This window comes from Penicillium griseofulvum (genome assembly GCF_001561935.1).
Source record: "Penicillium griseofulvum strain PG3 chromosome Unknown contig_80, whole genome shotgun sequence".
NCBI lineage: Eukaryota > Fungi > Ascomycota > Eurotiomycetes > Eurotiales > Aspergillaceae > Penicillium > Penicillium griseofulvum.
In genome coordinates, this window is record NW_024467471.1 from 3,864,767 (window position 1) to 3,880,693 (window position 15,927).

Genomic DNA, 15,927 nt, shown 5'->3' on the forward strand with positions numbered 1-15,927 from the left:
ATTATATACTTCGACAAACATCAAGAGACTTACATCCCATTGCTTCTTTTACTTTTCTGCTTATCTCATACCCTGCACTTACAGGGAAGGAAGTATCTGAATATCGAAAGATGGGCCCATAACACTATCTCCCCATCTGAAGCTACCATTGTCCGCGAACTTATGCAAACACTTAGCCCAAGGCTTGCGTTTTTGATTTTAGGTATTTCCATGGAGAACGATCGCATTGGTCTTGGAAATGCAATTTGCTACAATTCCGCCCTGATCTCGTTTAATTACCATGCTAATGTCGTTGCTACTTCTAGAAACTCCCTCCCCGGAACCCAGGTCCTACAACACTATCAACACTCTCAACGTATCGACTGGGTTAAAATTGAGGAACAATCTTTTCCAACACAAACCAAGTGAGAAAAATGGGAGTGAATGTTTTTCCGACACCTTGATGTCTTGGCAAGTCAAACCATGGTTATATTGGTGTTTTGTTTTGTATCCTGTAGGATATTACTATGTACTCGAATCCAAACTCTTCACTAGTCCCAATAGCAACATAGGTATGAACCCATGTATATTTGATCCCTCCATTTGTGTTATAGCTAGAAGAATAATAAGAACTAGTATATAGAATTTGAAATAGGAAGGTGATCCACTGAGGTTGCTTCATTGGAAGATGTGTTGTTGGGGTAATCTTGGCGTGCATTTCACTTCTGTTCTTTTCGGGCTTTTGCTTATCACGACAGACAAAGGTCTATTTCTAACTCACTGGGAAGGTAATCCACAGCTTGAAGATATGGCTAGTCATACATCCAATATTACCTTCCAGATGAAGTTCATCCTTGTGACCTTTGGTCATAGATCTCCATCCATGATCGAATATATATATAGTCGGGTATCCCATAACTTTCTTTTGTTTTTTAAACGAAAAGTGAGCAAATATTTGCACTAGTCAACAATTCTAAACGAATCTCTTGGAACAACATTTAAAATATGTCACAAGCTCTTGATCTGTCCTTGTTGAAGGGATCTCCGGAGCAAAGAGATGCGATTTCGGCAGCTCTACTAGAAACGCTCAAAACGCGTGGAGTAGCCAAGCTAAAGAACCATGGTCTCCCAGAAGATCTCATCAGCAAGATGTTTGACTATGTAAGTTGGATTGAAGGAAGATTGGGGATTGCACCTTAGCTGACTATTTTTGCTAGACCCGTCAATTCTTTTCCCTTTCACTGGAGGATAAGATGACCGCCAAACATCCACCTGCGGCAAACCCAAACCGCGGATACAGTTTTGTTGGCCAGGAATCCATCTCTTCAATCAGTGGATATGACAAAGGCCTCCCACAAGGGAAATCAGTTCGGGATATCAAGGTAACCATTTCCTGCGTGGTAATTTTGACGAAAGCCATTCTGACGAGGACAGGAAACGCTTGACATGGGCTCCCCACACGACAATCTTGTGGACAACATCTGGGTTGCTGACGAGAAACTTCCCGGATTCCGTAAATTTATGGAGGGTTTCTATGCGAGCTGCTTCGAAGTCGAGTTGGTGATTCTTGACGCGTTGGCGAAGGCCCTGGAGATTTCAGCATCAGATCTGAAACTACTACACAACAAGGCTGAGAATGAATTTCGTCTACTTCATTATCCGGCTGTGCCGGCATCCGATCTAGAAGATGGGACCGCCACCCGGATTGCAGAGCATACAGATTTTGGTACGATTACCATGCTGTTTCAAGATTCCACGGGTGGCTTGCAGGTCGAAGACCAGCAAAATCTGGGAGTCTTCCACGATGTTGAGTCAGGGGGTAAGTCGGAGATCATTCTGAACATCGGCGACTCGCTCCAACGCCTAACCAATGACACATTCATGGCTGCATGTCACCGGGTGACTTACCCGCCCACTATCAAAGTGGGCTCTGACGAGATAATCCCTGAGCGCTATTCCGTTGCCTACTTTGCGAAGCCGAACCGTGTCGCTTCCTTGCTTCCTTTAAGCAAGTTCGTCACACCTGCTACTCCGTGCAAATACGAGGATATCACGGCCTGGGACTACAACAATCTGCGGATTGCCAAGTTGTTTTCTTAAACATTTATTTGGTCAGATAAGGCGCCTAGTCATACTTATATCCCCATTCTCCATCAAGTCGAAAGTGAAATTGTTATCAATCGTCAATCAGATGTGTTTATATTCTTTTCGAGTGAACGTGCTAGTCGACCTTGAATGTAATGTATAGTTCGGAATTCGACGCCGTAGTGATTGTTGTTGGCATCTAAAACGTTTATTGGGAGTTCAAGACAAAGTTGGGACACTAAGACTTACCAGAGGGGTAATAATCGAAGAGGGCAAGAAGTCCCGACCCTTCGATTTTGGGTCTCTCAGGTATAACTACTGATTTCTGCGACTGAGAGCATTGTACCTAAATGTTTTCAAGAATTGTGAAGGAAGCTTGCTATAAAAGTACCAAACACAGTCATTCGGCCCGGCCATATTTATTTAATATCGGTCATGTCAATATCGGAATCACATTCCTATTTGGCCAATGGAGACTAGGAATTTATCAGAACCACAACTTCCCCAAGGCGCAAGATCCCTCAAGATGCAAGGAAACATGCAGCTAACCTTCATTCATGATAAAGAGGATATTCGATGGCTGAGTGCGAAAAATGCTGCCAGGCATCGCCACTCCATCTTCACAGGTCCGCTGTTGAATGTAGCTCCTATTGGCTAAATCTGACAACGTTTGGCAGATGTCGAACGCCGTGACATGACCCTTCAGATCGTCTCCTCCGTGCCCAATCAGAATCCTGACCAGGCAATAACTGATCTGGAAAGGTTCGACTCGGATACCAGTTGCTCGGAACCATTCGCGCTATTTCGGGGACCCTTTGGTGCTTTCAGATGGTCACAGCCGCCCCCACTTGACCTCTTACCTTCCGGTACAGATGATCATCCGGCTTCGCCCACTGACTGGTTCGAGCAGCTTGAGGAGCTGGCAAGAGACGAAGACTTCCCGTTCAGGTTAGATGCTCTGGATACTCTGAGCGAGGATAACGGTGATGATTTGCTGTTAGAAGGGTGCAGTCTACAGCCATTTCAGAGCATTGAAAGAAACTATCACGAGCCGAGTCCACAGACAGGGCTCAGCCCCTACTTATGCATGGGTAATATTGAGGGATGGAGTCTCCTATCTCATTACAAAGACCGAATCGTCCCGTTGATATCCCCTTTACGCCGTGGACAGGAGACACCTTGGATTAACCTGGTAATTCCATGCGCAATGGCAACTCTGGCAGACCTGATGCTGAATGGGTCTTCCAATCATGCCCGGCTTGCTTTATTAAATGCGGTATGGAGCACAAGTGCCCTTCACTTGGGAAATAATTCAGTTCCGTGTCTTGAGCAATGGACAGTCTCGGGAGGAAATTACTTGATACGGGCCCAATACCACTTCCAACGATGCATGGAGGAAAGCTGTGTCTCGACTACGAAGATGAGCAAATATAAGGAGATTCTCATGGCAATGCTGAGTCTTTCAAATGCCTTTGTATGACATCAATACGTTTCCATTGTACACCGCTAACGTTCGCTGTAATATAGATGATAAAAGGAGACCCGGAAATGCGACGCGCCTATCTCGTCCAAACGGAGAAATTTATCTGTGTGAAGGGACTCAGTCAACCAACTCTGTCAGCCAACAAAAGAGCACTGCACCATTGTTATGCTTATATGCGCATCATGGCTGAGACGACGTGCATTGCTAATAGTTTGAGTATCAACCCTACTCGGTCAAGAGGCTCTTTGCATGACAACACAATATATGGAGGAGACTTCCGTCTCTACCCCAATCTAGTCTTTTCGACAACCACAATGAGCATGGAAAAGGATCCGGGGATGGCCCAGCGTGACCTGCACCTTGCGATACCCGGTCGATGGAGCTCAACGTTATTTCCCACACTATACGGTATCGATGAAATATTTCTTATGTTACTGTCCCAAGTGATTCGCCTTGCCAACGAGCGAGATTTATCAATGATGTCTGATGCAGCAGAAAGTCCGCTCAGCCTCAAGGACTTTTGGACTCGAGCAAAGGGTCTGGAAAGGGCTATCGATCATTGGCTATCGACTGCGAATTCAAGCAGTATTCAAACTTACGATGGGGCCCTTGCAGTGGTCACAACCGCGACAGCTCAAGCAATGTACACGGCATTATCAATTTTCTTCCATCGCAGAATATACGAAATTGATCCCGCGCTACTTCAGAGAAATGTCGATGCAATTCGGGGCTACCTAATCCAAATCGAACAGGAGGAAAGCGGCCAAAAAGACAGTACCAACGCTGCGCTGATATGGCCGGCTTTTATCACTGCTTGTGAGGCTGTTAGCCCCGAGTTACAAATGTTCTTCTCCTCGTGGTTTGATAATTGCGCCCGGACAACAGCCCTGGTTCATGCATCGATGGCCAAACAGATATTTGAGACCATATGGAATAAAAGGCGCGATGCGAGCTTGTGTGAAGGAGTATGTAGTTGGCCAGACATTTTGCGGAGTGGGGATATCAAGTTTGTGTGTATATGACTTTGGACGTTTATTCTTTTCCTCTGTATATAATATTGTGATGGAGGAATAGTCAATATTATTTTGAATACTTCCCGATAGCCCGTACCTTTTGTATAGGGACCCCGTACAAAAGGTACTTATATCAACAAATTCCCACTAGCCTACTCCGTACTAGATCGGTGCAACGCAACTCCTGGTTAGGTCCAAGTCGAGTCATGCATCGGCCCGGTACATAGGAGAAAGGTGATGCCTATACCCGTAGTGGTGTGACAGAATATTTCTCACTTAGGCCGTCCATTTATCTTCTCTCCATAAACCTGTCTAGGCACAATTCCCCCCGCGATGACCGCAAGAATACTCCGGTTGCCGACTCTGGCTCTTGCGATCCTTTGTTTGACGATCATTGATCAAGCTCAAGCCACGTTTTGTGCCACCGTGTGTCAAAAGAATCCACAGAGTTGTCCATATGGCCAGGTAAGATCTCTTCTCACCTATTTTAGTCTCGTCTCGATAATATGCTGACCATATCTTTTTTTGTTTCCTTAGAAGGCTTCGGGCTTCGAGGTTCGTCTTCCAAGTAACCAATCATTTGCAACCTGCACGATTTTGACTTGGTTTGTCCATGAAGGGATGCTGGGGCTGCTGTCAGCCTTTCTAGTGCCACTGCACCATCATAGCAACAAGCTGTAAGTTGGTATGAAACGTTGTACTAGGAACTAGCAACTTCATGAGAAGAACTCTTTAATAACTCTTCCCTCTATCCATGGTCAGAAAGCCTCGTCTACAGGCTTAGCTGGGAAAGAGCACGGACGCTAGCGGATGGTATGGTGGGCCCAAGTCAACGATATTTTTCTGTCAATGAAATGTTCAAAATATGTTGTAGGTACCTTTTATATGCGTATCTCATACAAATGGCACAAAAGGTTCAAAAATCATAACATCTATTTTTATTGAAGAAAATGGGAGCTGTGGATTTTAAGCGCTTTGTACCTTTTGTATGGTAAACCCATATAAAAGATACCTAATTTTGACAGAAAATTTGTTGACTGGGTGGGGCTCATCATTACTCAAAATGGCACTTCGATTGGGATTGATATTTGTGGGTTCAGTCATTGTAATGCCTAAACGCTTAGAGATGGATATAAATTGAGAAATCGCTCTGAACAATAGCTCGCGTCTAAGGTGAATTTTGTACCTTTTGTATGGGCCTGTCATACAAAAGCTACCTAATCTAGTCCAAGGGGTTATTAGTCAGATTCGAGGGCCAGATCTCCAAGACTAGAACTTTCGCAACATCTCCTCATTCTATGAAAATGTTCTCCAACGTCTAGAAATGGCCATTTGGTCAGCACATTAAGTGTGTTCACATTAGAACCCGGCGCAGCTCGGCGAATTCCGCCAATGAATAATTTGCTGATACTCATGAGGTCACCCCGTTATGTCTTTCCCCGCACGCCCCAGATATTTTGTTTTATGGCCAATGATAGACTGAAGAAATACAATTTCGTGCCATTTCAAATTAACAAATAGTATATCCACCCCAAACATGGAAAGAACTGCTTAATACGCGACCCGTTCGGGTCCAAAGGGTTGTACCATTTAAACTGCGGGGATCTCTGTCCTCCCTTCTTTTCTTTCTTTTCATCTTCCTCATTTATTTATAAAAATTGTCATCATGGGTGAATGTCCTGTTGCACACAAGAAGAGCAATGTTGCTGGTGGTGGCACTCGGTATGGTCCCCTAATTCTCTGAATCTCCCTCGGCACTTTTGATATACCCCTCACCGGTACGATTCGAAATACTGATTTTATCTAGCAACACTGACTGGTGGCCAAATGCTTTGAAGCTGGGTATTCTACGCCAGCACACCGATGCCACCAACCCTCAAAGCAAGGACTTTGATTATGCCGCTGCTTTTAACACTCTCGATTACTGGGGCCTCAAGAAGGACCTTCACGCCCTTATGACCGACTCGCAAGACTTCTGGCCCGCTGACTTTGGTCATTATGGTGGTCTTTTTATTCGTATGGCCTGGCATAGCGCTGGAACATACAGAGTCTTCGATGGACGGGGTGGTGGTGGTCAGGGCCAGCAGCGTTTCGCACCTTTGAACTCTTGGCCCGATAACGTCTCCCTCGGTGAGTTTTCAATAATACTTGGAGCGACATTCACACCATGCTAACATGCACCTTTTCTTTCCAGATAAGGCACGCCGACTACTTTGGCCCATCAAGCAGAAGGTAAGTACTATGCATAGACTCATGTATTTCTAGTTTTCATATACTAATTCCGGTACTTAGTACGGCTCCAAAATTTCATGGGCAGATCTTCTGCTCCTAACTGGCAACGTTGCCTTGGAATCTATGGGATTCAAGACCTTCGGATTTGCTGGAGGTCGTCCTGACGTCTGGGAAGCCGATGAGTCGGTTTACTGGGGAAGTGAGAACGTCTGGTTTACTAATGCGGCTCGTTATGAGGCCGAGACCGCAGAGGAGAAGACTAAGCAAAGCGACATCAAGACCCGCGACCTCGAGGACCCGCTGGCCGCCGTCGTCATGGGTTTGATTTATGTCAACCCTGAGGGCCCTGATGGAAACCCAGACCCTGTCGCTGCTGCCAGAGACATCCGTATCACATTCGGTCGTATGGCTATGAATGACGAAGAGACCGTCGCCTTGATCGCTGGTGGCCACACTTTCGGAAAAACACACGGTGCTGCCCCCGCTGACAATGTCGGCCAGGAGCCCGAAGCCGCTGGAATTGAGTCACAGGGCCTAGGATGGCACAGCAAACACGGCTCCGGAGTAGGCCCCGATGCTATTACGAGTGGGTTGGAGGTGACCTGGACCAGCACTCCTACCAAGTGGAGCAACACCTTCCTAGAATATCTCTTCAAGTTCGACTGGGAGCTGACCAAAAGTCCCGCTGGTGCTAACCAGTGGGTCGCCAAGAATGCGGATGATACCATCCCCGATGCCTTTGACTCAGCCAAGAAGCATAAGCCTAAGATGCTGACCACCGATCTTTCCCTGCGTTTCGATCCCGCTTACGAGAAGATCGCCCGTCGTTACCTTGAGCACCCTGATGAGTTTGCCGATGCGTTCGCTCGCGCTTGGTTCAAGCTGCTCCACCGTGACATGGGCCCTCGCGCTCGCTGGCTGGGCCCTGAGGTCCCCAAGGAGGTCTCTATCTGGGAGGATCCCATTCCTGCTCCGACTTACGCCCTGATTGACAATGGCGACATCATTGCTCTAAAGAACGAGATTCTCTCCACTGGTATTGAGCCTGCCAAGTTGATTTCCACTGCCTGGGCATCGGCTTCTACCTTCCGCGGCGGCGACAAGCGTGGAGGAGCCAACGGTGCCCACATCCGCCTCGCTCCCCAGAAGGACTGGGAGGTCAACAACCCAGCCCAGTTGCAAGAAGTCCTCCGTTTGTTGGAGGACATCCAAACGCGCTTCAACAATGCCCAGAATGGCGAAAAGCGTGTCTCAATGGCTGATCTTATCGTGCTTGCTGGTTCTGCCGCCCTCGAAAGATCCGCCGGCGTCCCTGTTCCCTTCACCCCTGGCCGCAACGATGCCACCCAGGAGCAAACCGACGTCGATTCATTCAGCTGGCTCCGGCCCGTCGCCGATGGCTTCCGTAACTACGGAAAGTCGAGTCGTCGCGTTCGCACTGAGCAGCTCCTCATCGACAAGGCGCAACAGCTGACTCTCTCCGCCCCTGAATTGACCGTCTTGCTTGGTGGTTTGCGTTCTCTGAACGTTAACTGGGATGGATCAAACCACGGTGTCTTCACCTCCCGCCCTGGCCAGCTGAGCAACGACTTCTTCGTCAACTTGCTCGATATGAACACTGTCTGGAAGCCCACCAGCCCCGATAGTGAGCAGTTTGAAGGTTTCGATCGCAAGACTGGTACCAAGAAGTGGTCTGCCACTCGTGTTGATCTGATCTTCGGTCACCACGCTGAACTCCGTGCTCTTTCTGAGCTGTACGGCTGTGCTGATGCCCAGGATAAGTTCAAGAAGGACTTTGTTGCCGCCTGGGACAAGGTTATGAATTTGGATCGTTTTGATATCCCTTACTTGCCTGCGACCGGTCGTCCTCGCCTGTGAATAATATGTCCATCACTATATCGTTTTCTCCAGTGTTATTTAGCTGAATCACCAATGAAATTTACGGTCTGACATCCCTGCTGTTTGCTCCACAATCTTTTCGCTACATTCATCCCTGAAACATGAGTTCGAAAATGAAGTGGCTAACTTTCCGTAACTTTAAATGTCTAACCCCTTAACCGCCCACTCTTATAACACCGATATTCGGCGCCCGTCTAGCACCATTATGCTCTAGTCCTACCTTAGTTATGTCCACGGGTTGGGAGTATTGATGACCGCCCGCCTTTCGATTACTCCTAGTATTGATTTAGGATTATATGTGAGTGGATGCGAAATTCTTCCGGCAGAGCATAGAAGTACCCAGGTGCAAGTACTCGTGAAATATGACTGTATTTGCTCGTATACGCCCGGGCGGAAACTCCCACCAAGACTACTTGGGCCAAGTCTTGGCGGTTCTTGGAGTACAACTTCGCAGATGCCAAGCCCATTCCTTTGCCTATTTAGGTCATTCTATTAATTAAGTCGGCTTAGCTTAATCCTTCAGCACTAAAATAAACTGTCCCGTGAAAACATTTCAATCTGGGATTTGGTAAGGGTAAGCTATATAAGATATTATACTCTACCTGATTCTCCGCAGGGTCTCTCTTCTACGGTATGCTATAAAGATAGGGCTATCGTTACCTAAATCCCACTAAGTACCCGTGGACTGTCCCCGTAATCTTCCAAGATGTCGACCCCGGGAGATCCCAGATAGGTAATCCACCGACTTGATCCACCTGGTTAGTACAATCATGAAAGGGATAAATACACAAGCTTGGGGCTAAATACATAAGGCAAATAACCAACTTTACACCGCTTAAGGGGTCACTCAATATATATATCTGTGATCTGTGCAGTTATTCAATAAAAAGCCCATCTCCTTCACTATGCTGAATTGAAAAAGAATGGATCAATAATCCGTTTGTTATTATACCCCCATCTGATTTCTGAAGTAACTACTTAATCCAATCTGGTTGGAAATTTGCTTACATGTTGGCTCTTGCGCTATCACCAGCATAGAACATAGGTCTCACATAACTGGCGGACGATACATCTGACTCTAAATGGCTCCTAGGTACGGAGTAGAATGCCCATGGTAATACCCACCTAAAGTCTTAGGAGTAGGCTAAGAGAGAACATGATTGCTGTAGGTTTGAAGTTCATTATAGATAATAAGATACAAATTGCTTGTATTAAACTAGCCAGTCTGCCATAGCTATTAATCTCGAATAGGGGCATATCGCTTCTTTCTTATGGAACCGGGAACATCTATAGAGAGCTATCTCAGCGTGGAGCATGCCCTCAGCTATGCCCTCGGCTATATATAGGTCAAAAGGCACACCAATCCTTTCCCCTCTGGCGAACTTGATGAAGTTTAACCGACCCGTCCACTTCCTCACATCCATACCTCCGCACACCGGATCCTTCGCTTTCTCACACCCCTAACTCCACATAAGCCATATTTATCTCAGCCAGGAAGACCCTGCATATCTCGCATGCCACACGGTATGTTAATTAAGAAGTTCCTAAGTGTGTTGCATGTTGTGGCTGGCTTGGCAGTTCCAGAAGGATTCCCCAATTTGTCTTGTGGGCAATACCAGGGGTGACAGAACAGTGACCAAACCCTAAGACCATTGTATACCCCGGGGGTCAGAGCGAAAGATGCAGGGGCCGAGGCCGACCCACTTAGTTCGCAACCAACAATGGGGCAATTGATTGACATATTTAGACACAACTTGGAATCACCTACTCCGTAAACCGAGCCTGCAATACAGATTAGTGAATATGTGATCAGTTCATAGACCTTCTATTGGAGACCATAGTGCTGAGAACAGTGTCATCATTCTCGAAGTCCTTGTATTCCAAACTGGGAGCGTCATTAATAATGGACAGCCCTCTGGTATCGATTGTGCGGAATCAATTGCCCGACCAGTCTAGCCAAAGATAGGCAATCATCGTATTCCATAGGGAGGAAAGTATAACTCCTCTGGCGAGTAATCGTGCCAAGCACCCAACACCGCTTGGCACACCTCATAATACTGGGCGCTGGGCACAGCTGATAATGTTGAAGCTTCTTGATATCAGGTGCTGCTGACAGTATCAGTATTCTAGTAGTCTTGAGGTTTACCATTTCCTCGTTCTGGAAAGTGGTAGTATACCTGCCAGTCTCAACATTGTATACTACAAACCGGTTGGTCTATCTTTCCCCATGGGGATATCTATATGAAGAACAAAATCATATATAAAGGACGTCCTATCATGCCAATTGAAGTATTATCTCTCTTCTATCTCATGAATATTCCTCCATCTATTTGGTTATAATTTCAACATGCGAGTTCTAGAATTTGGCGTTTTAGCCAACCTCGCCATCTCAGTGAGCGGGTTTTCCGTAGGCCGCACCAACCAGGCTCGCGGTGAGAGTGCGTCGTCCACGGTACCTCCCTCGTCCTCCCCAACCAGTGATGCTTGGAAGACCTTAGAATGTTCCGCAGTCCAGGGTGATGCAAAGGCTCAATGGGAGGCGGCAGGTGCTAATGCTGCCTGGAATACAACCATGAGTTCCTGGATGCAGAACCGGAAGGGTGGTTTATCCCAGTTTGTTAGCAGCTTTCTTCATGGCCCTCAGTATATGAGATGTAGCGATATTGCCACTGAGAACCGTTGCTCCCAGCCTGTGGAGTGCAAGGATGCTACTATCCCGGCCGGGTAAATCACATAATCTATCCCCTCTCATATGGTATCGCTAATGGCAAGGTAGCGCTCTGATTTTGAATGGATTTGCGGGTATCCATCAAGTATGTCACCACCCTATCGGCCCTTCCTTGGGTTCAACTGCTGCGTTTCAGTGTACTCATTAGTTCTCTAGCTCCATGCCTCAGTTTTCCAGGCTATCGGCAATGTCCAAGCCGACGTATCGAATGATGTTGGCTCCTTCACTTCCACCTTCGCCCCTCAGCCGCCTAAAGAAACGGGTGTCACTTTGAAGAATATCTTCGATTCTATGGCGTTGGTTATAAGCCTAGGCTCAGCTGCAGTCTTCAACATCGGTATGTTTGTTTTATTGGCCATTACGGCAGTAGTAGATGTGATCTAACTTTTACCGACTAGCCATGAAGCAGGTAGAGAATGTCGTTGCTAAAGCTATGGTCGCCGATGCGCTAGCCGCTAGCATGGGCGCCGTGGGTGCCTTCTATAAGACTAATATGAGAGGGTACTATCTCGTCTCCCTTTTAAGACACCCCAAGCTAACAAATTGATAGTGCCATCGAGGGTCTACAGGTTCAAAACACCATCGATTCCTACCTAGGCGAGACTATGAATGCCTGGAAGGGCATTGAGTCTGACTATCTCGACGACCTATTCTCCGACAAGAATACCGACACCAATACTCTTTATAACATGATTAACAATGGTGCTATGGGCGAAATCATGAATACTCTTGACCTAAACGACACCAGCAACGACGTCAAAAAGATCCTTTATGGTCAGATGATCCCGTACGCATGGTCTGTTTCTCAGGATAACGTGCATCCTTTCATTTGGTATGTTACCTTAAGCAATTCGGTCAATTCCAATATTCTAGACTATAAAAAAGGCTGACTCGCACCGGTGACTAAAGGCGAACCGAGGAACCCTGCGACGGAACTACCACCACCGTCCCCGAAAGTACCTATGACCTTATTGGCCTTCGCAGCCTGCCTCCTAAGGTCAATGCATGCTTCGACGGCAAGCTTCATTACCTACTAAACGCTCACCCGACTGAGCACGGCCAGCACCTTGTAACCGAGCTTCCAGGTGGAGACCATCTTACTATGGATGGAAGCAGATGGGGTGGAATCATCATTGAGGACATAATTGAGTCTAGCGTTTCCGGGTGGTTGCAAAACAAAGGGCAGAATGGATATCCTGGGATGAACACTGATAACATCGTGAGCACCTTTGGCAAAGACGTTCCTAGTGTCCGAACTGCTGGATTCTTCCAGTTGCCAGTGTGTACAGATGGGATCCTCACCCTCGACACGATCCAAAAAGCTGAGGCTAGGGAGGGGAACCAAAAATATTTCAAAGACTCCCCCTATTACCCCTGCCCAGATCCTAATGGATACAATATAAAGGGTACCAATATTGTGAGTCATCTAAAAGGGCCATTTTGTCAATTCTATCCACGGCTAATGCAGTTGCTAGCATGTTCCATATCACGGTTGCATTGTGATCAATGAGAGTAAGCTTTGCGCTGGGCCCTTGGGTGGAGGATCCTATAGTAAGTCGCATCGTTTCTCTTTATCGGGTGTGAAGTCTGACAGTTCTAGACGTCCGAGATTCAAATAAGGCCAATAGCACAGCAACTATCTATTCCAAGTTCAATGGCGATGATAAGGCCAATTCCAAAGTGACTCCCGGTTGCAAGCTCAATGCACAATGGCCTCGTGACTGGGCTGATCTGGACTTCAACGATGACTGTCTCGAGGATCGCAACGGATATTACAAGCTGTGCTGTGATGACACGACAGTCAACCAGGACCTTGTCACCAACCCATATGCGATTTAAATGCGGTTTTACCTATTGAGATCCGAGTTGGGGTTCATTCATATCGTGAGTTGGAGTGCGCTGGCTGTTTGCAGAGTTTGCAGGGTTTTCATACTGCATGGCCACCACTAAGCGTGATTTTGACAAGTCATGGAGAGGGGGTTAATTGATTAATAGCAACACAAATTCTGTATCTAGTATGGAGTACTATCCAATAGAAACGATGCGAGGCTTTACTCCGTAAAGATCTTCATATATTTTAAAGCTACTGGCTACGTGTCTAATCTGATCTCGTTATTATCCTTGATTTTGTGATGTCGCACAGGACTACTTTTCAAGGCAAAAACGTCCTGCGAGTGATTGCCTATTTAGGCATAGTGAATAGCTTCGGACAGTGACCTTAATGAGCCTACATTACTAGAGGTGACTGGCAATTCTTTCTATAGAGTTTTCTCTTCCCCCCTCGGGAAAAGAAATCAGGTTGTGGAGTATTAAGCGGACACTTTGTTTGCTTGCTTCCCATCTCTTTACTAAGAAACCCATAAATTAGAGGTCATATCCTCGTCAAAAGGACATGAGATCAAATATCATACAAAGTTTAAAGATTAGACTTGTATGATAAGTGGTACATGGCATGGCAGAATAATTAATATATGCATGCTCATCCCATCTACTCCGTACACCGGAACGTTTGGACTTTTGAACTTTTAGATAGGCTCGATGGACGTGTCAGCACCGTTTTGGATGTGTTGGATGTCGGAGCGGTGAAAATATAGACTTGTAAGGAGTACTCCGTACTTTTGTAGTAGACGCGACTTCGTGCATAATTGCCCCGTGCCCCTGGATTTATATCAAAGCGCCAAGCCTTCAATATATCGTCAATCCATTCCCATTCTTCTCATCTTTCTCTACTCCATACGGAGAACTCCGAACTCCATATGTCTTCATATAATTACCAATCTCCCAATTCATGTTAGTGAGGCTTAGGCTCCTGTTACCTATTAAGGAGCGCCACCAGCGATAAATGTGATCAGTGCACAAATTCTGGCTGGGTTTCTTTGTTTGGATCCCGAGAATCCCTGTCTGGCGCGCCGATAGCCTCTCAACATTCGACCATTCGTTTAACGTGTCCAATGACCCCTCAATCCAACATCATTAAGGGGAAGGGAAATTCGGATCCTTCTGGGATCTTCATATTCCCAAAGATCATTGCACCAATAGCTGGTTTGGAATCCGTTAATTGTCTATAGAACCGGAAGATCTACCATAGATCCCCGTGCCTAGCACCATAGACCGTATCTGTCCCATTTTCTCTCATTTATGCGACGGGGGATGGCTCGGCAGTGGCATGCATGGGTTAGCCTCGAGAGCAACGGTCAACCTTATCCAGTCCGGCCCCGTGGCCTAAGATGAGGGGCTGAAGGCAATTCTCTATTATGATAACATCTGTCAGCCAGGTGGGACCTGCGTCCGAGCTGTGATCAATATACCCTCTCTCTTTCCCACGGTTGATTTATCCGTATGGCCCAGTCCATTCACGCGCCATGGATACCCCAATGAGCAACCTCCCTGCGGAGGTGAGCGCCGTTTTAAAGGCCAACTTTACGATCATCCAGATAACCTCTATGTTCAGTGTTGGAGCGTGGAATTCGTTAGAAGTTGTGTTCGGCATATTCGAGAGGTTCAAAAAGTATCGTGGGTTATACTTTTGGAGTATGCAAATTGCAGCCTGGGGAATATTGTTACATGGCATTCCAGCTCAAGCTGTCTTTATACAAATGGCAGATCCCATTACCATGTCACCCCTGTTTCTCATAGGCTGGGTCTGCATGGTGACTGGACAAGCGGTAGTGCTGTATTCAAGACTCCATCTCGTTGTGGCCGACATCCGCCATGTACGATGGGTACTTTGGATGATCATAGCCAATTTTTTCATCCTCCACACTCCAATGGCAGTCCTCTATTGTCTCAACCTTGCAAATATACCATGTGACCGCCCAGCAGCAATCTACGACCGCCTACAAACATCAGGATTCGCCATCCAAGACACAGTAATCTGTGCGATCTACGTCCGTGAAGCACTCCGAGCTCTCAAACCCGTCTTCGAATCCAAAGGCCCTCAAGGGCGAAAAATCATCTACCGAATCATCATCGCTAATCTCTTCGGCATCTTACTCAACGTATTAGTCGTTGTCGCCGAATACAAAATACACTACATCGTCATCAGCTTGAAAACTGTCGCCTACAGTATCAAGCTGAAACTCGAATTCCACGCCCTCATGCAGCTCCGCGAGCTAACGCGCACTTACCCATGCGCTTTATGCCAAAATGCTAATGGCAGCCCTCGTGGTTCATCCGAAATCAATATCTTCGACATGTTCGGGCGTAATTCCCGGTCACAGGAGACCGAGATGCAAACTGTTGTGGGGACGACGAGCCCGGCGCATTCAGCGCACAGTGGTACATACGATTTCCACGAGGCAATGCGCCAGACATTGACAACTGTGAATTCTATGGAGTCACAGGCAAGTGCTCGGCCTCATATCCACTCGTCGGACACGCAGTCTACGGCTGAAATGACATTGCTCGAGCGCCCGAAGTAAGAGCAGGTTTCGATAAATCTGAGGGATATCACTTCTGCATGCATGGTTTATATGCTACAAGAGAAACTTCGACTGAGGATAGTCGAA

General features: G+C 46.8%; 5 protein-coding genes across 5 annotated transcripts; all 5 read left to right on the forward strand.

Annotated features, from left to right (window-relative positions):
• Positions 1 to 984: 984 nt before the first annotated feature.
• PGRI_023920 (isopenicillin N synthase family dioxygenase) lies at positions 985 to 2,079 on the forward strand (the record flags this gene model as incomplete). The annotated part of the gene is made up of 3 exons (XM_040790105.1): positions 985 to 1,140; positions 1,197 to 1,361; positions 1,414 to 2,079. The coding sequence occupies 3 exons, from the start codon at positions 985 to 987 to the stop codon at positions 2,077 to 2,079; spliced, it is 987 nt and encodes a 328-aa protein (XP_040647058.1).
• A 454-nt stretch (positions 2,080 to 2,533) lies between these two features.
• Positions 2,534 to 3,099, forward strand: PGRI_023930 (uncharacterized protein; the record flags this gene model as incomplete). The annotated part of the gene is made up of 3 exons (XM_040790106.1): positions 2,534 to 2,690; positions 2,742 to 3,012; positions 3,066 to 3,099. 3 exons carry the CDS (start codon positions 2,534 to 2,536, stop codon positions 3,097 to 3,099), a joined length of 462 nt encoding a protein of 153 aa, XP_040647059.1.
• Positions 3,100 to 6,226: 3,127 nt separating this feature from the next.
• Positions 6,227 to 8,670, forward strand: cat2 (bifunctional catalase-peroxidase Cat2; the record flags this gene model as incomplete). The annotated part of the gene is made up of 4 exons (XM_040790107.1): positions 6,227 to 6,282; positions 6,368 to 6,690; positions 6,755 to 6,792; positions 6,853 to 8,670. 4 exons carry the CDS (start codon positions 6,227 to 6,229, stop codon positions 8,668 to 8,670), a joined length of 2,235 nt encoding a protein of 744 aa, XP_040647060.1.
• Positions 8,671 to 11,038: 2,368 nt separating this feature from the next.
• On the forward strand, positions 11,039 to 13,258 carry PGRI_023950 (uncharacterized protein; the record flags this gene model as incomplete). The annotated part of the gene is made up of 8 exons (XM_040790108.1): positions 11,039 to 11,415; positions 11,468 to 11,504; positions 11,576 to 11,756; positions 11,818 to 11,920; positions 11,970 to 12,251; positions 12,329 to 12,836; positions 12,895 to 12,970; positions 13,020 to 13,258. The coding sequence occupies 8 exons, from the start codon at positions 11,039 to 11,041 to the stop codon at positions 13,256 to 13,258; spliced, it is 1,803 nt and encodes a 600-aa protein (XP_040647061.1).
• A 1,535-nt stretch (positions 13,259 to 14,793) lies between these two features.
• On the forward strand, positions 14,794 to 15,840 carry PGRI_023960 (uncharacterized protein; the record flags this gene model as incomplete). Its single annotated transcript, XM_040790109.1, has 1 exon — positions 14,794 to 15,840. One exon carries the CDS (start codon positions 14,794 to 14,796, stop codon positions 15,838 to 15,840), a length of 1,047 nt encoding a protein of 348 aa, XP_040647062.1.
• Between the last annotated feature and the right edge of the window lie 87 nt (positions 15,841 to 15,927).